Genomic DNA, 27063 nt, shown 5'->3' with positions numbered 1-27063 from the left:
TGTCACGAGTAAATAAAATGATGGATATAAACAAGGAAGGAGATTGTGATGTGAATGTGGTTTGAAGCTTATAATAATTATGTACCTATGGTATCAAGAGATGGGGAAAATCTATTATTATAGGTAATCAATAATCATTATTTAATAATAATCCGGTACTTCGCCTAGCCTCAGTATCCGCATTCAAAAAGTGTAATTTTCTTGCAAAATTGTCAAATGGTATTTAACAAAAAAAATTGGTGATACACTGATAATTTATATTCTCTATAAGAATAATTTTTTAATTGTAAATTTCGGGAACTCATCTGGATTTTTTCCAATTCCTTAAAATTCAGGCAAAGGACCAGAAACTCAGACATAATATTGAAATGTGAAAAATTGCTCTTTTTTTCTTCAACTTTTTTAAAAATCTGATAAAATTTTAAGAATATTGGGTTAAAAAGGTAGATAAAATTGAAAAAAATGTTCGAATATATATTTTTAAAGGTCATTGACACCGCCTGTTGACCTCTCGAAGTTGTTTGATCGGTGAGTTCCTGTCTGGCTGTTCAAGGTCGTCTGTCTGTCCTGGCTCTAAAGCCATTGATCCGTCAGAATAGCTTCCCAAGGTCGTCTGTCTACCTGTCTACCCTTTTAAGGTCATCGACCTGTGTGACTGGCCTCATAAGGCCATTGACCTACCTGACTAGCCTCTCATGACTGCATGTTTGTATGCCTGGTTCCTTAAGTTCATTGAACTATATGGCTGGTCTCAAAATCGTTTGTATTTCTTCCTAACCTCTCAAGGTCACCGACCCGTCAGTATGGCGTCTCAAGGTCATCGACCCGCCTGCCTGACCTCTCAGGGTCCTCTGCCTTTCTGTCTGGTTCTTAAGATAATCGACCTGTCCGTCTAGCTTCCAAGGTCGTCTGTCTGACTAGTTTCCTAAGGTCATTGACCTGTCTGTCTGTCTGACCTCTCATGGCCGTCTGCCTGCTTGTCTGGCCTTTTAAGGTCATTGAACCGTCAACGGCTTCCTAAGGTCGTCTACCTGGCAGTCTGGCTACCCAAGGTCACCTATCTAACGGCCCGGCTTCTCAAGGTCATTGACCCGTCTGTCTGTCTGACTTCTTAAGTCTTAAGGTCGTCTATATTTCTGCCTAACCTCTCAAGGTCACTAACCTGTCAGTATGGCGTCTCAAGGTCATTAACCCACCTTTCTGGCTTCTCCGGGTTCTCTCCTGTCTGTCTGGTCCTTGAGGTAGTTGATCTGTTCGTCTAGCCTCCATGGTCGTCTGTCTGGCTTCCCAATGTCATTGACCCGTCATTATGGCTTCCCACCCTATTGACATGAATTACTATTTCGATCGGAAATTGGTTGCTTTTTGTTGTCAATTTCATTTTTGGGGTCAAAAATTCAGCATTTTGATCAAAAATGAAAACTTTTGTCAAAAAGCAAGATTTTTTGAAAATATTTTACGAGAAATAATACTTTTGTGGAATTTTTGTCAAAAACGTAAGTTCTTTTTGCAACTTTTTGATAAAAAAATTATTTTTCTTTGACAAAAAGGGAGACGTTGACAATTTTGACCAAAAATTCGATTTTCTTGGCGACTTTTGACTTTTGAGTGCCTAATTTTTGTGGAAAAAATGAGACATTTGAAATTTTTTGCAAAAGAAGCGATAGATTTTAAAGATTTTTTGACAAGAAACGATACTTTCTGACATTTTTTGGAATTTTTTACTTTTGAGTAAAAAATTTAGCAATTTGGTAAAAAATGAGAATTTTTGTCAATTTTTGTCAAAAAAGTGAGTTTTTTTGCAACTTTGGTAAAAAAAGTGACTTTTTTGGAAAATATCAACAAAAAGTGAAACGTAGACAATTTTGAGAAAATGAATTTTTTTGCGATGAAGAGACAATTTTTGAAATTTTTTTACAAAAAATGACACTTTTCAACAAATTTTGACAAAAATCAAGATTTCTTACTATTTTTGGCAGAAAACAAAACCTTTTTGAAAATTTCTTGTAAAAAATAATATTTTAGTGGATTTTTTTTCTATCGAATAAGTGAGTCTTTTTTGCAACTTTTTTGGAAAATATTGCAGAGTGTCTAACGAAACTTCCAGACAAAAAATCATGATTTTCATGACCTATTTTTCATATACTTCCCGCATGAAAATACCCCCCTCCCTCCACCCTAAAATAAATTGAATAACTAGAAACTGCGATGAATTTTTTTTCAAGTTGGAGGCAAGTAGGTATTTCAGTTTTTTCATTTTTTGATTTTTTGAACAATTTTTTCATTTTTCGAATTTTTTTTATTCATTTTATTTTTTTAAGACGTTCATGAGTCATGGCATTCATGTATTGACAAGAAGTAAGACGTTGACAATTTTGACAAAATGTAAATTTTTTTGGCAACAAAGCGAGACTTGTGTAATTTTTGGGAAAAAATTGAAACAATGCAATTTTTTGCACAAAAGCGAAAATTCTTAGAAATTTTTGACTAGAAACGACATTTTTTTTGGCAGTTTTGTCAAGAGTCGTGGCCTTCTACTATTTTTGGCAGACAATGGGACTTCGATAATTTTATTAGCTATAGGCAGGGCTTTGAGACCGTAACCCTGAAAAGTACCTGTAGCTAGTTGGAAAATAATAACGAAGTGAATATATACCAGTCATAAATTATTTGCTTTGTTGATATTATTAACATTTTTCCTTGTTGGTTCCTTAAGGTCATTGAACTATCTGGCTGGTCTCAAGGTCGTTTATATTTCTGCCTAACCTCTCAAGGTCACTAATCCGTCAGTATGGCGTCTCAAGGTCATTGACCCACCTGTCTGACTTTTCAGGGTCCTCTGCCTTTCTATCTGATCCCTAAGATAACCGACCTGTCCGTCTGGCTTTCAAGGTCGTCTGGCTGACTGGCTTCCTAAGGTCATTGACCTATCTGACCTCTCATGGCCGCCTGCCTGCTTGTCTGGCCTATTAAGGCCATTGAACCGCCAATGGCTTCCCAAGGTCGTCTACCTTGCTGTCTGACTTCCTAAGGTCGCGTATCTAACGATCTGGCTTCTCAAGGTCATTAACCTGTCTGTCTGTCTGTCTGACTGACTGGCTTCTTAAGGCCATTGACCCGTGTGTATGACCTCTCATGGTCGTATTTATTTTTGTCTGGCCTCCCAAAGTTGTCTGAATACCTGTCTGACGTCTTAATGTTATTGACCCGTCTGCATGATTCATGAGAATTTAAAAAAATGTTTTCAAAAGTCTGACGACGTAATGTCAAGAATTTATTGAGATTGAGGTTTCTAGAGTGAAGGTGGGAAGGTTGAAAATTTCTAGAATTCGTTGAAAAAAATAAGGAGTGGTTTTACACGATTTTCTTAAAAATTTAAAAAATTCGAATTCTGCTCAAAAATGAGAAATTAAAATTTCACCAAATTGCCCTAGAAAGCTGAAATTTGGTTTGCACACAATTTTCGGTCTTTCGTGTTGATTGGTAATGATTTCAAACCATTTTAGAGCTTTCAAAGACTTTGATTTTTTTTTCAAAAATAATCACTAGAGACGATTTTGTATTTGACCTTGCACATAAAGGTTTTGAAAACATGTTCCTGAATCCTGATGAATACGTGTTCACAGGTTCTGAATTTTATTTTCATTTTTCACCCTCCCTAAAACTTTTTTTTTTTGAAAACTGGAGAATCCAAAAATCTGCTCCAAACGAAGAATTTTTCAGTATGGAGCTTGCTGATTCATCTAGCACCATCACAGCGACAGCTTTAAATGATTCATTAGGTTATCATAAATTTTACGAAGCGATAGAGGTAGGTATATATTTTTAGTTTCCTAGTTATGGTGAATGCAACGTTGCAATTTAATATTCATTTTTATGATTTCAATTCTTACGATTATGTGAATGAAAGTACATATATTTGTATTCCTGTAAGATTTTGAGTAATGAAACAACGTCCAACAAATACCTACAACATGATTTTGAACGAATACAGTAAAATTCAATTCAATTATTCCTTTATTGCTGCAGTACACATGAGTACTTACTTTTACAAACTTACATAGACTACATAGTACTCACATATGTAGGTATTACGAATACAGTAAAATTAAACCAGATATTGAAAACGTACAGTTCAACTTGTGCACTTTCAAATAAAACTTGAAAAACGTGCCTTTGAATTCTCCAATTGGTTGGATGAATGGTCATTTAGTATTTGTACTTAAGTACATGAAATTACCAACGTTGCAGTTTTTAAAATTAATTCTTAATCAGCGAAAATATCGTAGGAAATTGTTTCCGAGTATCGGGTCTACAAGCCGTTGAAGGTCAAAGCGACATGGTATGAGCTTAGAAGATGTAGAAGAGAGCACGTAGGTACATTTATAGAAGTACGTATGAACTTATCTTGAGTTAGACTAAAGTACATGAAATCAAATTTTACATGCTTAATAAATAATTTTTGTGCACAGTTCTTTGTCATTTTATGGAATAAAGCTGTTTTGAAATACAGATATTGAAGAAGCTCGTCTACTTGAAAGGTGTAACCGAGAGTGGATCAAATTGGAATAGACTTAACTGAGGCAAAAAATGATATTCTCAGGGAATCACTTCAGGTATCTTCGGTTAGGCGTACTCAGATGGTTTTTTTGATTTTTTTGCGCGATAGGCTACAAAAAACAAAAACTTTAGAAGTTTATCTCTATTGCGATCAGTCCATCACTTAGTTATTCATATAATTTTGTGAAAGAGATAAAGACAATCACTGATCAGTGATCAGTGATCAGTGAACAGCGTTCTGAAAGAAAGCTAATCAAACATCAAATCAAACTAAACGTACCTAAGATTTTTGTGAGTTGAGATTGAGAATCAGATGGAGACTGGAGATCATTCTATTTTACTTCGTGTGCGTTTTATTGTTTGATTTATTGAGAGATTGAATAGTTTTTGAAAAAACGATACCTTTGCTAAAAAGTCTGTAATTAATTTTACGTAATACACACTCGTAATCTCATCATTACACCTCTGTCGCTAGATGCAAAATGTACGTCATTATGAGCGACCTAATGCCGGGTGAAACACGTACGTAATAGCCGTATTATGTACGTGGTGTTATGTGGCAACGCCGCGAAACTCGCCATTACGTACGTGTTACGTTTGGACATAATTTAACAAATTTAACCGGTGAAGTTTGGTCACTCATAGACGCACATTTTTTGCATCTAAACAACAGAAGTGTAAAATGGTGAGGTTACGAGTGTTTATTATGTAAAGCACCTTACATTACGCGATTAATAAAGTGTGTGATTATGAACTCGTGCAAAGTTACAGCGCTCGTCTTCGACTCGCGCAGTAACTTTGCACTCGTTCATAATCACCCACATTATTAATCTAGTAATGTAATGTACTATTACACCTTCTTGATGATTAATTATTTTATTTTAATTTTTTATTTAAAAAAAAATAATAAAACGTTAGTGAAATTTCATTATCAATATTGGTAACACTGTTTCAAAAAGCACGTTTTTTGGGCAAAGGGGGAAAGGAGAGTAAAATTTTGTAAAATTTTGGCATTTCTCTCGGTGATAAGCGCATTTGTAGAATCTAACTGTAACGGTGGCATTAATTTTGATTTATTTTACTCAAATTCCATCCGAAGCAGTCATTTCTGAGTAAAATGACCCACATCGATGTGAATTAGGACAATTTTAACAATTTTTTTACATTCCGACAACCAATAATTATTACTACATGACGAAAATTTTGTGTTTGTATCGTTAATTTTGAAAAATGACTGATAAACCACTTTCAGGTATGCGATTTGCTTTTTCCTTCTTCGTCTGATACGTAGTGATCATGTTTCAACTTGATCATCGGATATTCGTCTACGAATAGATTAGTGATACTGATAGTATTTTTCATTTCTGCGTAGATAAGAAACTAAGGAGGTTGTTGAAGAAACAGGCTTTGAAAGATAATAAATCTCAAATAGACAGCAGCGTTTTCAAACTACCCAAAGAGTGGGAACACCCACCGAAACATTTGAAAGGCAAAGATATAGGTGAGTTCGGTATCGTTCTGTGACTAGCATCGATTCGTGTTGTTCAACGTTGGATTTAACTCCATGTGGTTTTCGTTTATACTTAGGATTATGGCATAGAGATAAAAGGCAGCTTATGAAACAAATCGAAGACTTGAAGCATAAAATGGAGAAGAAACCGAAGCTAACGAAAAAGGAGCGGAAAGCTTTAACCGAAGCGGTTTCCAAAGTAGATATGTCCGGTAAAGTACAGAAAAAGGATAAGAAGACTAAGAACTTATCCAAGAAGGAGAAACGAGCATTACGTGTGAGTATTTCATCGTGTGTTTTACATTTAAATCATCGCGTCGAGTTTTCGATTATTATTACCTAATGAATCTCGTTAATTATCATATCCAGACCCTGGAAAAACAAATCGAAGAAGATCAAAGTGGCCTGTATAGAATTTCGTTCGATCCCGATAGAGAACGAATGATCGACGAGTTCTTGAAATCTATCGACAACCAACCACCTGCGTTTTTATTAAATCATCTCAAGTATCATCAACGTTTGAAATCGACTAATGCTCCAACTAAAGCTAGTTCTGATCAAGCAGACGTTAGTAGTAAATTGGGTGAAGAAGTAGAAAATTTCGACGATGATTATTTCTACGAAACCGTAGACAGGGTAAATTACGACTAGATCTTTTTAGTTTTATATAGTCAAACACGAGCTAATAGTTACGTATTATTTTAGCTCAAGAGTATGCCGGAGTCACTTCCGGAGAATTGGAAACAGTTACCTGAGCCTGTCATCAAGCATTTCTTATCCAATGGTGAGTTCGGTGAACTAGATAGTTTCGCTGGACCGTCGGATCAGGATCAGAATGATCAACGTATGGATGTCTACGATGACTTCAATCGGTATAATTCGTGTTCGGTTCTTCGGTTATTGTCGCAGTTACTTCTGCGAAACGTTATTATCGTTGTTTTTTCTCGGTTTATTTACAGAAGACCAGCCGATTCAGATAATTTCTCGAGTTCGTTTACTGACGACAGAAGTATATTTGATTCGATGGATAAATATAAACACTTGGAGGATACGCCGTTCAAACGTCAATTCCTCAGTGTGATGTCTGGTTCTATTCAAGCAACTTTAGAAAAAGCTGTTCGCGTTAATTCTGTAAGTTTTCGAGCTCAGAACACTCGAGGAATATCAACCTGTATTATTTATACGTTACGTGTATTTTTGTAGAGATTGCAAAGGAATAGAACCTTGGATGCGGAAGTTCCGCATCAGATTCGTATGAAAAGTGGAAGACAGCAGGTTCGAAACATGCTCGAAGTTAGAAGAAATCTTCCAGCTTACAGCATGCAACATGAAATACTCAATTTAATCAATAACTATCAAGTGGTGCTGATTAGCGGAGAAACAGGTCACTTTATTGCTAGTTTCTTCTGTGCGAATATATTTCTAGTTTTCTACGGTCATCGTTCAATCATAGCGATTTTTTTCAGGCTGTGGTAAAACTACCCAAGTGGCTCAGTTCATTCTGGACGATGCCATCGCTCGAGGAAACGCTTCCTTGTGTAATATTATTTGCACGCAGCCTCGTCGTATCAGTGCTATATCAGTTGCCCAACGTGTAGCCGACGAACGAGGAGAGATTCTCGGAAGAGAAAGTGTCGGTTACCAAATTCGACTCGAGAAGTACGGTATTTTTTTTTTGAATCGTCGAGAACAAAAATCTTATTCCATCTATGAATTCGATGATTTCTTTTCTTCGCAGAAAAATTGGTCGAAGGAAAGCAGCCATTTTGTTTTGTACGACCGGTATTTTACTCCAGTTCATGCAAAGTGATCCTGCTCTTTCCAAGTATTCTCACGTGATTTTAGATGAAATCCACGAACGAGACATCATGTGCGATTTCGTGTTAACTATTTTAAAAGATATTATTTCCAAAGTGAGTGTTTTATTGTTGAAATCACAGCTTGAGGTGAAACGTTTCAATTGATTACAATATTTTTGTGTTTTTATTTTACAGCGAACTGATTTAAAAGTTATTTTAATGAGTGCTACGTTAAACGCCGAACAATTTTCGAGGTATTTTGACGATTGCCCTATGATCAATATACCCGGATATACGCACCCGGTTGAAGAATTTTACCTCGAGGATGTTTTAAATTACACCAAGTAAGCTGGTTTTGACCACTTTGCTCATTTCGGTTCTGAAAAAATATGTCCAGTCGAGTAATTATTTGCTGCTTGTTTTTTTAGATTCGATTTCCCTAAAAAGAAAAACAGTGATATGGATGAAGGATTCAAAAATAGCGTACTTCCTTACGTCGAGTAATTATTCCAAGTGTCTGTTCGGTTTCATCTTCATTTTCTCGTGTAGAATCTAAATTTTAATATATTTTTACAGATATTTAAGACAAAACAGGATGTATCCTGAATACGTGCTCAAAGAATTATCTAATCCTGAATCTGAACGTATTAATCCGGATTTGATCGTAGAATTAGTGAAAGTAATCTGCGAACAAAAAAAGGACGGTGCTATTTTAATATTTATGTCTGGTATGGACGATATAAACTCGGTTTCGAAGAAAATAACCAATGCTGATTTCTTTTCTCCAGGTAGATTTGAGTGGTTGGAAATTGTAGATGGTTTTCTCGAATTTGCAAATGTTTAATGAGTCGATTGAATTGTTTCAGATCGATTTTTGGTCATACCGCTTCATTCGATGTTGCCTACGACGAATCAGAGGACTGTTTTTGATCGTCCTCCTCCTGGTAAGTTTTTTCACAAAATGGCAGAATGGTTTCTGAATCAAAATGACGATGTAAAATGATGTTTTCTAGTGATCGATTAAATTATTGTTTTTTTTTCTCTCAAATAGGTAAAAGAAAGATCGTAATAGCGACGAATATCGCCGAAACCTCGATCACCATCGACGACGTTGTCTTCGTGATAGACTGTGGACGTGTTAAGATAAAAAATTTCGATGTTGGAAACAACATATCGACTCTGAAGCCTGAATTCGTCAGCTTAGCGAATGCTCGTCAAAGACGCGGACGAGCGGGAAGGTGAGTCTCATTTTCTGTCCTCTGTTTTCAATATCTCGATCACTCGTTACCGTAATATGTAATTTTTCGTAGAGTTCAAAGCGGCGTTTGCTACCATTTATTTTCTCGAGGTCGCGAACAAGCTTTAGATGATTATCCTTTACCGGAAATGATGCGTACTCGATTGGAAGAAGTGATCTTGAACATCAAACTGCTCCAACTTGGCAAAGTTGGTCCGTTCCTTCAACGAGTTCCTGATTCACCGGATCCTAAAGCTGTTTCGTTAGCTCTAAAGGTAGCTAAAACATGATTACGCATCTTTTTAAAACGTAATAATAATAAATATTCGTTGATTCTAGTTACTTTTGGATATAAACGCGTTGGACGAGAACGAAAATTTCACGCCGTTAGGATATCATCTGGCGAAACTCCCTCTCGATCCTCAAATCGGTAAAATGTTACTAATGGGCGTTACTATGAGCTGTCTTGTTCCGATTTTAAGCATCGCAGCTACTCTCAGTTTCAAAGATCCGTTCTACTTACCTCTTGTGAGTTCTAAATTGATCATTTTTCCGACGAATGAGTTCGTCATATTATTCGTATTGTTTTTTTCTCCAGAACGAAGAAAAGAAACTAAACGAACGTAAATTAGTTCTCGACAAGGGTCATAAAAGTGATCATCTGATCATGGCCGAAGTCATGGATCAATGGGAGAGGCTAGAACGAAAAAATTACAAGAAATTCTGCGACGATAATTACCTCGTTAAAGGTAACCTGTTCCAGCTGAAAGATTTAAAGTTACAGTTCGCGCAGTATTTATGCGAATTGGGATTTTTACCGAGTACCGATTACAAGCAAAACAAATTCAACAGAAATTCCTGCAACATTGCGTTAATCAAAGCGGTAATATGCTCAGGATTGTACCCGAATGTTGCTATTATCGAGTACGTGAATTTCATTCAATTATCTACTATTTCATCGAAACTATGATAGTAATTTTTTTTACTCGTTATTATTTGCAGTTCTAAAACGAAAAACAAGAAAAAGATCACGTTGAAAACTTTCGAAGACGGACGTGTCCTGCTGCATCCGAAATCGGTAAACGCAGTTCAGCCGAGTGGATTTGAAAGCTCGTTTTTAGTCTACCACGAGAAACTCCGATCGAGCAATATTTTCCTGCACGATACGACAATGGTGCCGACTTTACCGTTATTGATATTTTGTCACGATTATTATCTAACTACCGGCAAGAAAGACGAAGTGATTATCGAGTTAAATAAACGTCTAAGGTTTTCGTGTACCGCCAAAGTTGCAGATATGATCGAGGTTAGTAAGAGTCCTACCAGTCGTTGATTCAATTTTTTCGTTTCGAATTGTATGAAATTTATGTTGGAATTCGTTTATGTAGGAATTGAAGCTTCGTTTGTGTTGGTTGCTCGAGTATCAGTTATCTCATCCTGGACATACCAGCACAGGCTCCGATATCGAATTACTCAGGTGAATTTTGCAAAGTTACAAAATACATAAGTAGGTAGTTATTTGATGATCTTGATTAATGGTATGTTTGGTACGGTTTCAGAGTTCTAACTAATTTATTTACGACCGAAAACGATGTAATGATGAAGAACAACAATTGCGAAGAATCGTCGACCTAGTGGTTCTGTTCGGAATTTACGATGGATTAGTTTGTTATCTTCTGTGTTCCTGCATTTTACTTTTTTTATTTACTCATTTGAAAGTGTTATTTTTTTGTTTCTAATGAATTTAAGAATTATTGAATGCGAATAGAATGTGATTGTTTTGGTATTAAAATTTTCGATTTCGAAGATTCGGAGGTATTTTTCGATTTATCGACTAGATTAAGATTGAGAATTTCTTCATTTTGTTTTGTCGAAGAAGGAAATGATTACAGGTCTCAAATTCAGAACCATGATGAAGTAGATTTTCAAAGAAATGTAACAATTAGTGAATAAAATCGAGATTACAATCAGCAAGATTAGCATTTTACGAAAAAATTAGCGAAAGTAGCGTTTCCGTGACGTCACGTGACATGTGTGAATTACAGTGTTGCCTGTTGCGACGAGCTGAAAATCGATTCCTTTCGACTTTCAAGAATGAGTTTATAAATTAATAAACGATTTGAAATCAACTTTTAATGAATAATAATATATTTATAATGTAATTTGTTTCGTGTACATTTCTTTAACTATTTCAACAATCGCATTCCTTCAGAAAAAAAGAGAAAAATGACAAAATAACAATTGAACAAAAAATCAAACCAATTTTAATTTTGCATGATAGTCAACACTGATTCGAACACGCTTCCATTTTCGACAGAATTCTACGAGCAAGCAAAGTTTCACAAAATGTCACGCATTTTCTCTCGTAGTTAGGTAAGTAGATTTTTATCGGAAATAATAATTATTATTGTCGCGTATTATATAAAATAATAATAATGCGGTTGATTCTGGTGCTGTTCGCGTTCAATTTTTCATTACTCGATCAGCTTCGTGCTTCATTACTGTTTCTGTTCGGTTCGCGTTCTTGTCCGATTTCGCCGGTCTAAATAATGTATCTTTCAAAAGTGCTGATGATTTTAATATGTAAATTAATTATTAAAAATGTATCTAAGATGGGTATTCGTTGATTCCGTTTCTTTCCATTGTTGTATCGTTCCCGGTGGTGTTCTGTGCGATTTCGAATGGGTGTTCCGAAAGTCCACCGCGTAGTGAGTGTGAGTGAGTGTTTTACCAGAAGAATATCATCCCATCTGGATTTCCGAATTGGTGAGTACATGAAATTTTCAATTTACAACTTACTTGATATATTGTTAGAGAACAGAACTATGTACCTATTCGTGATCGTGAAAGGAGTATCCCTGTTTCCCTTTGTTTACTCGAAGTGATAGTTCACCGGAATTCGTTACCTATTGTTTTCGTTGGCCATTGAATCTTATCTTGAGCTCGGTCGATGACCGAATCGTAGAAAGATGCTGAGTATTTCTTTCAGATTCTATCCTAGGTTGCATCTTGCATCTCTACATACATGGTGCATTGGTTCCCAATCTGCGATGATACAGTCAAGTTTCCTTACGCCATTGACTCACCAACTTGTTGAATGTTCGCTGTCAACGTTTACTATTCCATGGGTCTTTCATTTCGAAGTGGAAATTGGCGTTTTAATTATGTACTGTTCTATTCTGTTGAGTGCCACCAGTCACCAATCACAAGTGTAAGTTATTTGCTTAGACTACAGATCTCTGATCTATATTAGTAGTAGACGTTAGCCCACTGGAAATGTAGTGTGATGAAACTTCGATCAACTGTTCAAATTCTTGGGTACCATTTTGGAAACGCTGAAAAACTCAAAAGTTTCGTATTACAAAAATTATACGAGTTCTTATGCGATCTAAATTAAAATTTCCATGTTCAAATCGAAAATATCGATTTGTCTCTATCTGCAGCAGTGTTTGGGAACCACTATTCACTAATTTGTGATGTCTGTTGTAAGTTCAGAAGCTCCTTTTATGAAACTAAGAACCGAAATCGCTCAATTTTCAAGTTGGAAGCTGAAAACAAACAAAGGTACCTGAGATATATTGAAGATTTGGATGTTTGAATTTTTCTAGTGGTTCTCAAAAAATGTCAAATAGGTACATATAAGCTTTCCGAAGAATGGCACGAGCCAGTGTGTTTTGAATAGAAGGTCAGTCTGAATGTAGAGTTTGTGATGCGAATATTCCATCATGTGAGAATAGCACATCTAACTTGTCACGACTTGCATTTTTCAGGGGTTCTCAAAATTTTAAGATTTGGTCTTACTGGTTAGTTGCACGTTAGGTTAACCGTATAGGTAGATTGCGTTATGTTACATTATACATTGTCACTGTTTGATGTCTTTTGAGCAAAATTGAACTGATCACTTGTCATTTTTGAATTTTCCTGGGGATTCTCAAATATCTATGCCTTCCGAAAAATCAAAAATGCCACGAACCAATATTTTTGAATGAAAAGTTCATTCTGAATGTAGAGCTTGTGGCATGGCATGAATTTGGTTTCTAATGAGAATCGCATAATCTGTCCCAACTCCCAACCCAATTTCATCAGGGGTTCTCAAAATGTTAAACAGGCTGCTTTGGTTACTTTTTGGTCAAATTGGGAAACTTCGTCAATTTTTGTGTTTTTCTTTTTCAATTTTCCATGTATCATTGATGGAATTTAAATAGGTACTTAGATTTTTGCCAGTTTTCAGTGACTTCTCTTGTACACTTCAGTGGTAGAAAAACTTTTATGTTTCAGTTTTCAAATTTTAGTTTTAGTTTCAGTTGTTGACTAGTTTCAGTTTTAGTTCCACTTACTTTTCCTCAAATTCGTAATATTTTGAAAATTTTGAGAGGAAATGAATCGAATTTTGAAGTTTTGCTTTCTTCAGCAGTTTTAGTGCACGCCTACATAAGGGACAACGTTCAACGTTCAACGCTCAACTCTCAACCAATTCAAAATATTTTGTTTCGGTTGGACGTTGTGAGTTTAGGTTGACGATTCCAGCCAATAACCGAGCATCTTCTTCCGGTTGAGCGTTGAGCGTTGAACGTTGACTCTTATGTAGGAATGCACTTAGTTGTCAGTTTCAGTTTCAGTTTTGTTTCAATTTCTTCATTTAAGTTTCAGTTCCATCACTACAGGGTGCCCAGAAATATCGAGTACCCCTAAAAAAGTTTTCTATTAAAATACCTTGGTTGGTCACAGTGAATGATAATAATGATAGCACATGATTAGTTGTTGGACCGGAGAGATAACATTCCACTAATCATATGCATCTAGTTCACGTTGCCAACCTATATTTTTAATGAAAAACATTCTTAGGGGTACTCGATATTTCTGGGCACCCTGTAGTTTATTTTGAAGTTTTTGTTTCTGCTTTCTTTTGATAGGTATTTAATAGCATTTGATCAATTTTTCGTAATTTTCGACCAATTTTTTGTATTTTGAGCTGTTTTTGCTATAGTTTGCTCGAATTCCTTAATGTTTCATTTGCTTTTGGTCATTTTTTGCCATTTTATCAAATTTTTGAACAATTTTTGAAAACATTTCGCTCTATTTTGTCAATTTTTTCTCTTTTTTTTTTTTAGAATTACTGAAGTGAAGATTATGCAACTTTTATGAAACTTGATGCTATTTGAAAAACTTAATTTGAGCGTTTTTATAAGATTTTTTAAAATTTTTCAATTTTTTTATCAACTTTTAGTTATTGTCAAAAATTTTCGTTGCTTATCTACTAGGTACTTTTCGCACAAAGTTGCCAGCGACTGTCAATCAATTTGAAGTAATAATTTTCAACAACAAATATGTCTCTTTTGAGAAAATTTCGTTCTATTTCGATGATATTTGATTGATTTTTTTAATTTTCTGCAATTTTTTCGATATTTCAATGTTTTTTTCGAAACGTTTCATCAACTTTTGGTCCTTTTTAGCTATTTATATTCCATTTTAATACATTACAAGGATGTTTCTTGAAGTTTTTTTTTTGAGTTTTTCTCAATTTTGAAAGAATTTCTCTCATCATTCTGTTGTAATTTTTTGTGATTTTGATGCTGACTGAGCAAATTTTTTATGACTTCTCGTATTATTTTTTTGGAAAATTTGATTATTTCTTTTTCATGATATTTTTTTTTAACATTTCGAATGCAGTTCTGCAAACGTTCATTTCCTGTTGATGAAATTTGATCAATTTTCGTATTTTTAACGACAATTTTTTGATATCTCAAGCATTTTTTTGCTTGATTTTTCTTCTAGTCTGTGGTATTAATTATTAGTCGTCTGTGGCGAGTTTGATACCTACCACGTGTGTGACTTTTTCTTCCAAAATAAAATTTCAACATCATGATGCTTGATGATATTTTATCACTTTTTTGTATTTTTCATTATTTTTTCGATATCTTGGGCATATCAAGATGTTTCATCAACTTTCAGCGTTTTTCCATCATTTTTTAAGTATTTTTATAATTTTAGCGATGTTTTCTGCAATTTTTTCTATGCTGAGTAGATTTATTTAATGAAATTCTATTAATTTTTAGTAATTTTCGGTGTTTTTCATGTTTTTACATTTTTTAAATCACCATTCGTGTTTTTTTTGATTTATAAAATTTTATTTATGTTTGATGAAGATGATATTTGATCTGGTTTTGTACAGTTGAGAACTTTTTAACAATCATTTTTTACGACGTTTCATTTTCTTTCAGGGTTTTAACAATGAATATTTTCAAACAGGTTTCCCGATTTTTCTCATCAATATGTAGAATTTTTTTGTTTTTTATTTGTGTTGTTCAACATTTTTTTTTTGAATATTTCAAGCATTTTTTGCAAAATTTCTCATCTATTTTGCCTTGTTTCTTCAACTATCTGCCATTTTCAGCTGTTTTCATTGAGTTTCAACTTTCAAAAAATCTTGTGGCAAATTTTTCTGTATATGACTGATTTTCCACTGAGATTAATTTTCGATTCCAAATTAGGTGACTGAAAACTAAAACGTACGTGGGATTGTGTCTCGAGAAGTCCCTCTTTTCGAAATTCCCACAAAATTACATCAAATGGAGTTGGATAACCGAAATTTACTCAGCAAAGTAATTTCAATACGCTACGAAGTCAACTGCAGGGAGATTTCAAGTCGCTTTGGAGCGTCCAGAAATTTTTTGAAAATTACTGGAGCCTCCAGCAGATTTTTGAAACTTGAAATTTCCCCAAAATTTCATCAAACGGAGATGGAAAGTCGAAATTCATTCTGCAAACTACATAATTTCAATACGCCACGAAGTCGACTGCTGGTGGATTTCAAGTAGTTTTGGAGCTTCCAGCAACTTTTTGAAATAGTCGGGGAGCCCACTTAAGAATAAATTGCACCCCCCCCCCCGGTCGAGCCTCCGGGGCAACTTTTTTCTTAAAGATGGAGTCCTGAGGAACAGTTCTAGCCCTTGTACTCAAAAAAAAAGTGGCCCTACTTACAAAATGGCGGCCATTTTGGTTGACAGGTAAGGCTCCTAAGCCGAAATCGCAGATTTTGCGTTCCAATAGGACTTCCACTAAAGTATATCGAAAGATCAAGTAAAAATGTATCACCTGTCAACATTTCAAGAGCTGAAGTGCGTTTTTCGATTTTTGGTGAATTTTTGAAAATCAAATTTAGGCCAAAAATGAGGGAAAAAATCAAAATTTTACCAAATTGACCCAAGAAATTAGAAATTTGAGACACACTCTATTTTCGACATGACAAATCGATTGGAAACTGCTTCAAACTGTTTTGAGCAGTTCTGGAGCCTCCAACAGATTTTTGAAACTCGAAATTCCCACAAAATTTCATCAAATGGAGTTGGATAACCGAAATTTACTCTGCAAAGTAATTTCAAGTCGTTCTGGAGCCTCCAGCAATTTTTTGAAAATTACTGGAGCCTCCATCAGATTTTTGAAACTTTAAATTTTCTCAAAATTTCATCAAATGGCGATGGAAATCTGAAATTTACTCTACACTCCAATTTTAACATCCTCTGAAGACGACTTCAAGTGGGTTCAAATCATTTTAGAGCCTTCAGTGACTTTATGAAAATTACTGGAGCCTCCAATAGATTTTTGAAACTTGAAATTCCCGCAACATTTTACCAAATTGAGTTGGCAAGCTGAAGTCGACTGCATGGTGGTTTCAATTGGTTTTGAAGCTTCCAGCTACTTTTTAAAATTTCAATTTTCCAAAAAACACCACATGACCTATCAAAAAGTCGTTGGAGGCTCCAAAACGACTTGAAATCCACCAGCAGACGACTTCGTAGCGTATTGAAATTAGTTTGCAGAATGAATTTTGACTTTCCATCTCCATTTGATGAAATTTTGGGGAAATTTCAAGTTTCAAAAATCTCCTGGAGGCTCGAGTAATTTTCAAAAAATCGCTGGAGGCTCCAAAATGACTTGAAATCTCCCTGCAGTTGACTTCGTAGCGTATTGAAATTAGTTTGCAGAGTAAATTTCCGCTATCCAACTCTATTTGATGAAATTTTGTGGGAATTTTGAGTTTCAAAAATCTGCTGGAGGCTCCAGAACTGCTCAAAACAGTTTGAAGCAGTTTCCAATCGATTTGTCATGTCGAAAATAGAGTGTGTCTCAAATTTCTAATTTCTTGGGTCAATTTGGTGAAATTTTGATTTTTTCCCTCATTTTTGGCCTAAATTTGATTTTCAAAAATTCACCAAAATCGAAAAACGCACTTTAGCACTTGAAATTTTGACAGGTGATAAATGTTTGCCTGATATTTTGATCTAGCTTTATACAGTTTGAAAAATTTTGTGCAAGGGCTATGTTGGAACGCAAAATCTGCGATTTTGGCTCAGCTGTCAATCAAAATGGCCGCTATTTTGTACGTAGGGGGGTGCAATAGATCCTAAGCGGGCTCCTCGACTATTTGTATATTTTTGGAGAATTCTTACCTGTTTTTTCATTCTCTACGTATCCTTGTGTGATTGATTTTCAAGGTATTTAACTATAAAAAGGCATAGCCTACGTTAAAACAAACTGAATCACTGATACCCAAAAACCATGTAATAAAACTACACATATTTTTCGAACGCTCCGTCGTACCTACTGACTGTTGATAAAAGTATGACGGACAACAGCCAATGTCATACGTCAAGTGCGATATCGAATTCACTCGAATCGTAACTACGAAAAACCTCGCTTCAAAATCGTACATATTGGTGAAGGGTGACGTGAAATTACCGCAAAATGTCGATTAGTTCGAAGCTTAAAGCGTACTTAGTTTTGCTAGTTTACATCGGAGCTCTACAGTTGGTATTTTATTGGTCTATTTTACCTGAGAAAACCAACAGGCAGATACTCATGTGAGTCTAATTACCTACCTATTTATTGTACAACTCGAATCTAATTCATTTTGTTAATTGCCTCATTTGTTGATCAACGCAGCGAACACAAGGAACTATTGGAGTATCCATGCTGCATTTCAAATTCCACCAACGAAAGGCAAACAAACGTGGTTTTCTTCAAACCAAACACCATCGGAGGATCGATCATACTGAATATTTTATTGAGATTCAGCTTAAAGCATTATATAAGTGTACTGATACCTGAAAAAGTCAACGACTCTACTCTAATTCCTACTCGAGGCACTGAAACCCTCGACAACAAATACAATGTTATACTCTTGTTCGATAAATTCACTCCAGACGTGCATAACTTCGCGTATCCGGATACTTTTACCATCACAATACTTGAAAACCCCATATCCATATTTCAGAATTTATACAACGAGTTTAAAGTGACCTATCCAATTCGTAACTTTGATAGTTTCCTGTCCAAATTCGTCAACAGCATTAACGGGTCAACGCTAAATCCGATCAGTACTCGATTAGGATTGCAGAGACAATATCATCAGAATTTGACTAAAATACGAAGCTTTATCAGCGAAATCGATGAAAAATTTGATCTGGTTATGATAAACGAGTTTCTCGGACCATCGTTGATATTTTTGACTAATTTAATGGGATGGCCCTTGGAATACGCATCCAACATGTATTCCTATAGTATAAGACCTGCCAAGACTTATAATTTAACTCGCAGCAATCAAATTGAGGTAGCTAAGTTGAATTTGGCTGATATGATGTTATACGAACACTTTTACAAGAAATTGGAGAATTGCGCACTGCAGTATGGAGTTGAACAGTTGATCGAAGAGATGAAGATATTGGGCGAATACAACGAACTTCTCAAGAAGGCTTGTCTGAGCCAGGCCGAGGAGCAAGAACAAGAATACGACTACGATCAAGATGCATTCGCAGAATGCGTTGGGTTCTTGGAAACCGAAGATGAGTTCATTCAACGAGTCAAACAAGAACAGGTTCAAAGAATGATCAGCGAAAGATCGTCGGATTATTTCATGATTTATTGATAAATTGAGATCATGATGAAAAAAGTCGAGAATTTGAGACGTTGACGTGACTGTTTTTTGTGATAATTCTATTTTAAAGTGGATGTAAAAACTGTCAGTACCTAATTTGGTGTTATTTGAAACCTATTCCAAGTTCTATGGAGTAAGCTTTCGATTAATGAAATAATAAAATTGAAATTACGTTTTGTAATATTGATTTTTATTTCGAGGATTGTGTAATTTTTTGAATTGTTCTTCCATAACGATGATTTCAAAAGGGATTTCCATACTGGTCGCGTAAACGCATTCCAAATCCGAAGTGTTTTTTGGTACGTACTCTATGGCTTGAAAATAACCAAAATTCAAACCTCCTACACGTTCTCCCGCTACACATCTGTGTTTCAGTTTCTGATTCAGTTTCCTGAGCTGAATGATTTTTCGTTGCATTTTAACCTCGCCATATTTCCTGACACAGGCGCGGAATTTATTCAAAAAATGATGATACAACAAGCTATCCACGTGGTTTAGATGGAGCAATGTTAACTCATCTTTGAAGCTCAATTTGTACGTATTCGACGAGTCTGCAGGACTGACGTTCATTTTCAAATGAGCCACGTATTCCAAAGGCCATCCCATTAGATTAGCTAGTAATACCAGAGATGCTTCCATATGCTCCATTATCATGACGAAATCGAATTCTCTGTCTATTTTCTCGATAAATTCGTTAATAGTGGTTTGATTCCGGCCACTTGTGATTAAATCGAAACCTAAATCGTAGCTCATTTGATTGTATCCTCGATACACTAACATATTCATGGACGAGGTTACAAAGGCAGGTTTCACAGGAGCATTCATGAATTGCTGGAAAGTCATTCCGGTTGTCTCGTTCATGTGGAAATAGTTGTACAATGATGGGAATAATTTGGCTGGGTGGCGCATTATTGTCACCATAGGTGTGTTTGGGTATTGGTACCATCTGAGTTCGGAGGTGTATCTGACGTGGCTGGCTAACACGTGGTATTTGTTGTTGGGTGTTCTCAAGAAGGGGTAGATTGATTGGTCTGAGAATGGTTGGTAGTATAGGAAGTAAATGGTGTTCATTATGTCGAGAGAATGGTTTAGAGCGAAACGTAGAATGATGTTTTGTACTGTCGTGCTTCCGGTTTTGTGGGTTTTGACGAAGTAGATGTGTTTGCGCAGGGTGATGTTTAAAGGTTTGCAGCAGTTGTAATCTGCAGGTGGTGAGGCGATGACGACTGGGTCTCTGGAACTAAACACGTGGGTCATGAAGCGGAATTTAGTAGAATTTGCATTGTTTGAAGAAAAAAATACTTAGTTACTATCTATGTTCATGAAGAAATCTAGGAAATTTTATTGCTGGAGGGTAAAAAAGGTTCGAATGATGAAATTCATTAAAGTTTCTCGCGTATCATTAAATTAGTCTCTTCTAAAGACAGGTAAAAGCATTAATGGCACTGCAAATCATCAATAAATTCGTGAATTTTCGTTAAAATTTGGTAAAAGTTGAGCTGTTTTTGAATATTTGGTGTTGTTTTTGGCATGGGCAGTTTGCGCAGGGTTGGAATTGTGTACCTACTCGCAAATTCGAAGATAAGATTTGAAATCAATAAAAACTTTCAAAAAATAATGAATGATGGTCTCATAATTGAGCAAAAACTTGATAAAGTATCGTACTTGAAAATTAATTTTTGAAAAAAAATTAAAAAACGCAAATTGCGTGAGAACGAGAAGACTGACTTTTCTTCAAATGAAAATCTTTTACGAACGAATTGATTCACTTTTTTTGAAACATTTGATCTGTTTACAAGCTAACCGAATCATATCATTTATTTATTAACGATTGGTGATCAAATTGATTTCTTGGTAAATCTTTCGCAAACGGATCAATTAAATTTACAATATTGATTCAGTTTTTGTGAAGCTATTGTTTGGGAATTGATGTGTTTTATTAAAGCAAATTGAATCGAATCGAATCATTCTCAACGGATTGGTGATTGAATAAATTGATTGATTTCTTGGTGAATCATTCGCGAACGAATTGAATAATTTTTTAGTGAAGCATTCGCAAACGAATATAATAATTTTTGGTAAATCATTCAAACAAATTGATTTGTATAAGTGACTCGTTCGCGAACGAATCGATTTATTTACTTAATTTTTGGTGAATCATTCGCGAACGAATTGATTCGTATAAGTGATTCGTTCGCGAACGAATTGAATACATTTTGTTTTTGGTGAATCATTCGCGAACGAATTGAATATTTTTTGGTGAATCATTCGCGAACGAATTGAATATTTTTTGGTGAATCATTCGCGAACGAATTGAATATTTTTTTGGTGAATCATTCGCGAACGAATTGAATAATTTTTCCGTTTTTTCGGTGAATTATTCTCAAACAAACTGATTTGTATAAGTGAATCGTTCGCGAACGAATCGATTTATTTACTCAATTTTTGGTGAATATTCGCGAACGAATTGAATATTTTTTGGTGAATCATTCGCGAACGAATTGACTCATTTGCCTAATTTTTGGTGAATCATTCGCGAACGAAACGATTCATTTGTTTAATTATTGGTGAATCATTCGCGAACAGATTGATTCGTATAAATGACTCGTTGACGAACGAATCGATTAGTATAGGTGACTCGTTCTTGAACAAATCGATTCATTTGTTTAATTTTTGGCGAATCATTCGCGAACGAATTGATTCGTATAAATGACTCGTTCGCAAACGAATTGGATATATTTTTTTGGTGAATCATTCGCGAACGAATTGAATAGTCTTTGGTGAATCGTTCGCGAACGAATTGAATAATTTTATAGTGAAGCATTCGGGAACGAATTTAATAATTTTTGGTGAATCATTCGCGAACGAATCGATTCATTTGTTTGATTTTGGTGAATCATTCGCGAACGAATCGATTCATTTGTTTTATTTTTGGCGAATCATTCGCGAACGAATTGATTCATTTGTTTAATTTTTGGCGAATCATTCGCGAACGAATTGATTCGTATAAATGACTCGTTCGCGAACGAATTGAATAAATTTTGTTTTTGGCGAATCATTTGCGAACGAATCGATTCATTTGTTCAATTTTTGGTGAATCATTCGCGAACGAATTGATTCGTAGGTATAAATGACTCGTTCGCGAACGAATTGAATATATTTTTTTTGGTGAATCATTCGCGAACGAATTGAATATTTTTTGGTGAATCGTTCGCGAACGAATTGAATAATTTTTTAGTGAAGCATTCGGGAACGAATTTAATAATTTTTGGTAAATCATTCGGGAACGAATCGATTTATTTGTTTAATTTTGGTGAATCATTCGCGAACGAATCGATTCATTTGTTTTATTTTTGGCGAATCATTCGCGAACGAATAGATTCATAAATCAAAAAACATAAAAATCAATGAAAATTTTCAAGAAATGATTGAATTGTGCAGAAGAAAAAGAACTCTCATTGATGATTATTGATTATATTACAATGAACCAGCTTTTGAAAGTTTGCGATCTTCTGTTGCAATTTTTCAATTTTTTTTATTCACTCGATTGCGACAATTTTCACAAAATTATACGTCTAAAAGTACCAGTTAAGTTTATTTCTACGGATACTTACGAGTTGAGTATGACTGGCTTGGAATTTGTACGGTCGTGAGTGAAATCCAGCCAAAATATTGAGAAAAATGCCGTTGAAATCAACACCGAAATTAAAATACAACGTAAAATACGCGAGCACATCGTACTTTCTGAAGAAGTTGACGGACAGGGACAGTTTCAATTTCAGTAAAGCAGTAATGCTCACGACTATATCGAAGTTGAATATCTATGTCCCTTATTACATGAATCATGATCAATCGGTATACCTACGTACGTAGATAGGTTGGGTAAAAGTGCAGGCATTTTTGCATTCTCTTCGACGCGATAACGCTTATAACCAACAGTATGACTGTGAAAAATAAGCTGCCAACCGAAGTCGTAATGTTCGTATTTTAATTATATTAATGTCTAACTCGTCGATAAGAGTTTTTTACTTCGAACGGATTTGGAACATTGGAACTGATAATGATTTTGTGGCATAGGTCGATGTAGAGCGAAGCATTGTGATTGTAATGATGGTGATTTTGTGGTTTGAATTTCTGCAATCCGAATAGGTAATTTGATAGGATGATTTTGAATTATGGGTACTGGTATTTTTTTTTACTTCGATTCAAATATTGAATGAATACCTAGTTGAAAGATGTAGATTCTCTTCGTCTCATTTTTCCCACTCATATATATGTACTTTCCCTCATTGATTTCTTAGCATATTTCTCTGAAGCTAATGGTGAATGTTGATCTGTGTTTTTAGATGCTGGACGAGTTTCACCGCATAGATGTGACTGTTGAGTCGAAGAAATGTATTTCTCATCGGATTGATTTTAAGGTATGCATAATTTACTTACTAGTTACGATGATTTCTTGATGTTATGTCAGGAAACGAATATTGTGACTGAAATAATTTTGCAATCCAAAAAAAGTTGAAATGGGAAAAAAATTGATCAAAGGCATTATTCTTTTACGGTCGTGCCTTTCACCAAGTTTTCAGTTTTGCACAACTTGGGAACTGCCAAATGACCTTTGACAAATGTTTTTTATTCACGTTGTTGAATTATTTTTAAAAAAAATTTCCATTTTGTATTCGCTGGTTTTGTTGAAAATGGAGGATTTGAGCTTTTCGAAAACTTTCATTTTCCAAAATTATTTTTCTTTGAAAGCTAAACTTTTTTGTGTTTTGTCCAATTGGACAGAGTACCGTATTGCACTCTTCAAAGCAATTCATTTCTAAACGAACATAATCAATTTACAAATTCATGCAGTCAATGAAAAGGATGGAATTTGAATACATAATCGTAAAGGGTAAAAAATCCACATTTTTTGGTACTCGTTTAACTTGTATGTATAATTATTACAATTCTGAGCAGCGCTGCAGCGTAAGCGAAACTCGCATCAGATAAAAACATTCGTAGTCGGATGAATTTATTTTTCTCCAGAAAAAAATTCGTGATTTCAAAGAATTACCTAAAAGCCCACATTATTTTTCGACAATTTGGTGTTTTTGAGCATTTTTGAAGAATTTTTAGGTCAAAATTGAGTCGTGTGATTTTTGGGTTTTGAGAGTTGAAAGTGCCATGCGACCTATCAAAATGGATTGGAATTTAGCAATAAATTAAAATATTACGACGAAAATGTTTTTTAATATTACAATAATTCCGAGAATGTCGACAATCGTGACTCAGTTTTGTGATCAAAATTCTTCAAAAACGCCCAAAGAACATTTTCGTCACGACGCCTAAATTTTAAATTTCTCGCAAAATTTCCACCGATTATGTCAAGTCGCATAACCTTTTCTAAAATCCACAGAATCATGACATAGTGATCCAATTTTGCGCTCAGAATTCTTGAAAAATGCTCGGTGTGTGCCAAAAATAGAAAAAAGGGGTTTCTTGAAAAAAAAAAAACATGATTTTTTGTAACATTTTCTTTCTTGCTGTAAAGAAAACAAATTGTTCAATGTATCGCAGTTTTTCAGTTCTTATCTTACGAATAGTTCTTCCCGATAAGTAAATGCAACTGTATCGAATACTAAAAACATTTCATGTCGGATTGTTTTTTCGCACGGATCCGAGTCTTATTTCTATTTCACCTTTTGTTGAATTCAACTTCTCTTTGAAACGTTGTCTGTATCGTAATTTCAGTTAGTCGGATTTTTTTTTACGGATTGTATGGAGAAGTTCTATCTGAGAACAACTGCATCGAATAAACACATACCATGTCGGATTCATTTTTAGGCAGATACCCGAGTCTTTGTACGTCAACCTGGTTGTAAATCGTAACTTCTTCGCCTACACATCTCTCTTTAAGATTGTTATTCATGATTCTCAACTGTTGAACTTGTCGGTTCAAACGTTCTTCGCCATATTGTCGCTTGCATTTTAGAAATTTCTGCAGGAAATGGTTATACAATTGCATATCAACTTGATTGAGATCCATTATAGTTAATTTGTCTTGCGGTGTCAAAATATATGGATTGGATTCTGGTAGCATGACATTTAACATCAAAGAAGCGACGTATTCCAATGGCCATCCCATTAAATTGGCCAATAAAACAAACGACTCGTCCATGTACTCGGTAATCATGACCAGATCAAATTCTCGATCTATTCTCGCTATGAATTCGGCGACGGCGGTCTTATTCTTGCTTTGAGTCCAATCAAATCCTAAATCTACGCTCACTTGATTATATCCTCTATACGCTTTTTTGCCGTGGAAATCAGTTAACGGTTCTGGCTTGACTGGCATATTCAAGAGCTGTTGAAAAGATATACCTGTGATTTTGTCCAGTCGGAAATAAGTGTATAGTGATTGGAATAATGGAACCGGATGTCGTAGTATTGTTACCATCGATGTATCAGGGTATTGGTATAATCTCATTCTGGGGTCATACCGAGCATGTGTCGCAAGCACGTTGTATTTATTATTGGGTGTCTTCTTGCCGGAACGTATTGACCAGTCTGAAAACGGGGAATTGTAAGAATAATCATATCTTACTCCCAGTATATCGAGCGAGTTCAGAAGGGCAAATCGTATAATGACATTTTTGACAGTGGTGCCTCCAGTTTTGTGAGTTTTTATGAAAAATACATTCGTCCGGATGGAGTTATTCATCGGGGTGCAGCATTTATAAGCTAATGGCTCGCTGGTGGCGTCTTGTACTCTGCATTAACAGTGAAAACTATTTACTAATACTGATCTCGAGTAGGTATGTAAAAAGTGTTCATATGTACCTTTCAAACAAAGTCAGATCCGATTCCAGAAATCTCAAATTTAAATATGCGAGGAGAAAAAGTAAAGCTGAGAAGCAAATACATGGAAGTATAACGATGCGTCTTTTAGAAAAAAAATTCATTCGTAAAAGAGTTTTGCTTTTAATGAAACACATTTTGGTTTTGTTCACTTCGGTTAAAATACTACTGTATTGTGAACGTAATAAGTGCAAGGGTAGATTATTTTTCGCTTTACATGGTTTTCACTGTTATAGCTTTGCTAGATTGTGTACAAATGTGACGATATTTTGAATGCTTGAGTATGCCAGTGTGCTTGTAAGTTAGATCGTTTAGGAACCATTTACGCGGAGAACTGATTAGGTAGGAAAATGTTCGGACCAGGTGAAGGACAGTTGAAGTAGTAAAGTCCCACACTACAAGCGCAATATATTGACTGGCAAAGTGCATTTTTCTCGACTTGTTGGAGAATTTTCGAAATTACGAATGTGGCTCGTTGTCCATGAGAAAAAATCAAAACTTGATCAAATGAACATGAGTGGATTGACTTATTCCATTCTTTCGACCTCTGAAGTTGATTCGTGATAATTTCCAGTCGTTCTGGGGTGTCCAACATCGAAAAATCAACCTTTACCCTTTGTCTCTTTTTAAAAATTGAACAAATGAAAGGGTAACTTTAGATAAGATCTTCAAATTTCAGGAGACACGTTTTTACAATTTATTGTATTCAATTTGGTATTTGATAAAGTGAAACCAGTAATAATCGGAGCTGGAAATGATTTAATTTAATTTCTTCTGAGGTGTGATGCCAATCATTATTCCCTAGAGAAGGAATAATTACCTCGTCCCAGGCTAGCTCAAATAGGAAGAGCTCAGATACAATACCATTTCACTCTTCATAGTATCGCTATGAATCACATATAGTTAATATACACATTATAACGACTAATTTATATAATTTTTATCGTATTTCATTACCTATGTAATTAAAATTGATAACTTGCACAATATACGCTGTATTCTGCAGAGATTCAGCTGAATACCATTGGGTCCCCACATAGCAGCGACGAATGCGTATACTTTCTTATAATTCGTAATGTAAAATATCTTACATTATATGGAGGAGTGAGAGTGAACTTTTTAACGACGAGTAAATTTTGTTTCACTCGCCTTCGGCTCGTTGAGTAAACTCATACCTACACTT

At 35.1% G+C, this 27063-nt stretch overlaps 4 protein-coding genes across 5 annotated transcripts; 2 read left to right on the top strand and 2 right to left on the bottom strand.

Moving 5' to 3' along the window:
• The first annotated feature begins 4604 nt into the window (after nucleotides 1-4604).
• On the top strand, nucleotides 4605-10912 carry LOC135842936 (ATP-dependent DNA/RNA helicase DHX36-like). 2 transcript variants are annotated; one of them, XM_065360623.1, is made up of 20 exons: nucleotides 4605-4616; nucleotides 5933-6061; nucleotides 6148-6347; nucleotides 6440-6706; nucleotides 6776-6942; nucleotides 7030-7201; nucleotides 7274-7454; nucleotides 7537-7729; nucleotides 7809-7983; nucleotides 8065-8213; nucleotides 8298-8369; nucleotides 8446-8657; nucleotides 8736-8813; nucleotides 8921-9107; nucleotides 9180-9381; nucleotides 9446-9634; nucleotides 9705-10030; nucleotides 10109-10412; nucleotides 10495-10583; nucleotides 10666-10912. In XM_065360623.1, the coding sequence occupies exons 3-20, from the start codon at nucleotides 6177-6179 to the stop codon at nucleotides 10739-10741; spliced, it is 3210 nt and encodes a 1069-aa protein (XP_065216695.1). In that variant the 5' UTR covers nucleotides 4605-4616; nucleotides 5933-6061; nucleotides 6148-6176; the 3' UTR covers nucleotides 10742-10912. The 2 variants fall into 2 exon arrangements, with proteins under 2 accessions (XP_065216695.1, XP_065216694.1); XM_065360622.1 differs by lacking the exon at nucleotides 4605-4616 and adding an exon at nucleotides 5606-5812.
• Nucleotides 10913-17785: 6873 nt separating this feature from the next.
• LOC135844419 (galactose-3-O-sulfotransferase 2-like) lies at nucleotides 17786-19157 on the top strand. Its single transcript, XM_065362621.1, has 2 exons — nucleotides 17786-17967; nucleotides 18050-19157. Exons 1-2 carry the CDS (start codon nucleotides 17852-17854, stop codon nucleotides 19029-19031), a joined length of 1098 nt encoding a protein of 365 aa, XP_065218693.1. The 5' UTR covers nucleotides 17786-17851; the 3' UTR covers nucleotides 19032-19157.
• Nucleotides 19158-19193: 36 nt separating this feature from the next.
• Nucleotides 19194-22907, bottom strand: LOC135844418 (galactose-3-O-sulfotransferase 3-like). Its single transcript, XM_065362620.1, has 2 exons — nucleotides 22655-22907; nucleotides 19194-20280 (listed from the first exon to the last, which is right to left on the bottom strand). The coding sequence occupies exons 1-2, from the start codon at nucleotides 22774-22776 to the stop codon at nucleotides 19209-19211; spliced, it is 1194 nt and encodes a 397-aa protein (XP_065218692.1). The 5' UTR covers nucleotides 22777-22907; the 3' UTR covers nucleotides 19194-19208.
• Nucleotides 22908-24721: 1814 nt separating this feature from the next.
• On the bottom strand, nucleotides 24722-26143 carry LOC135844868 (galactose-3-O-sulfotransferase 3-like). The gene is made up of 2 exons (XM_065363250.1): nucleotides 25863-26143; nucleotides 24722-25792 (listed from the first exon to the last, which is right to left on the bottom strand). The coding sequence occupies exons 1-2, from the start codon at nucleotides 26015-26017 to the stop codon at nucleotides 24790-24792; spliced, it is 1158 nt and encodes a 385-aa protein (XP_065219322.1). The 5' UTR covers nucleotides 26018-26143; the 3' UTR covers nucleotides 24722-24789.
• Nucleotides 26144-27063: the final 920 nt, after the last annotated feature.

Source organism: Planococcus citri, chromosome 4, assembly GCF_950023065.1.
Source record: "Planococcus citri chromosome 4, ihPlaCitr1.1, whole genome shotgun sequence".
Lineage (NCBI taxonomy): Eukaryota > Metazoa > Arthropoda > Insecta > Hemiptera > Pseudococcidae > Planococcus > Planococcus citri.
The sequence above is the reverse complement of the archived record's forward strand: the minus strand, read 5'-3'. Positions and strand labels throughout refer to the sequence as shown.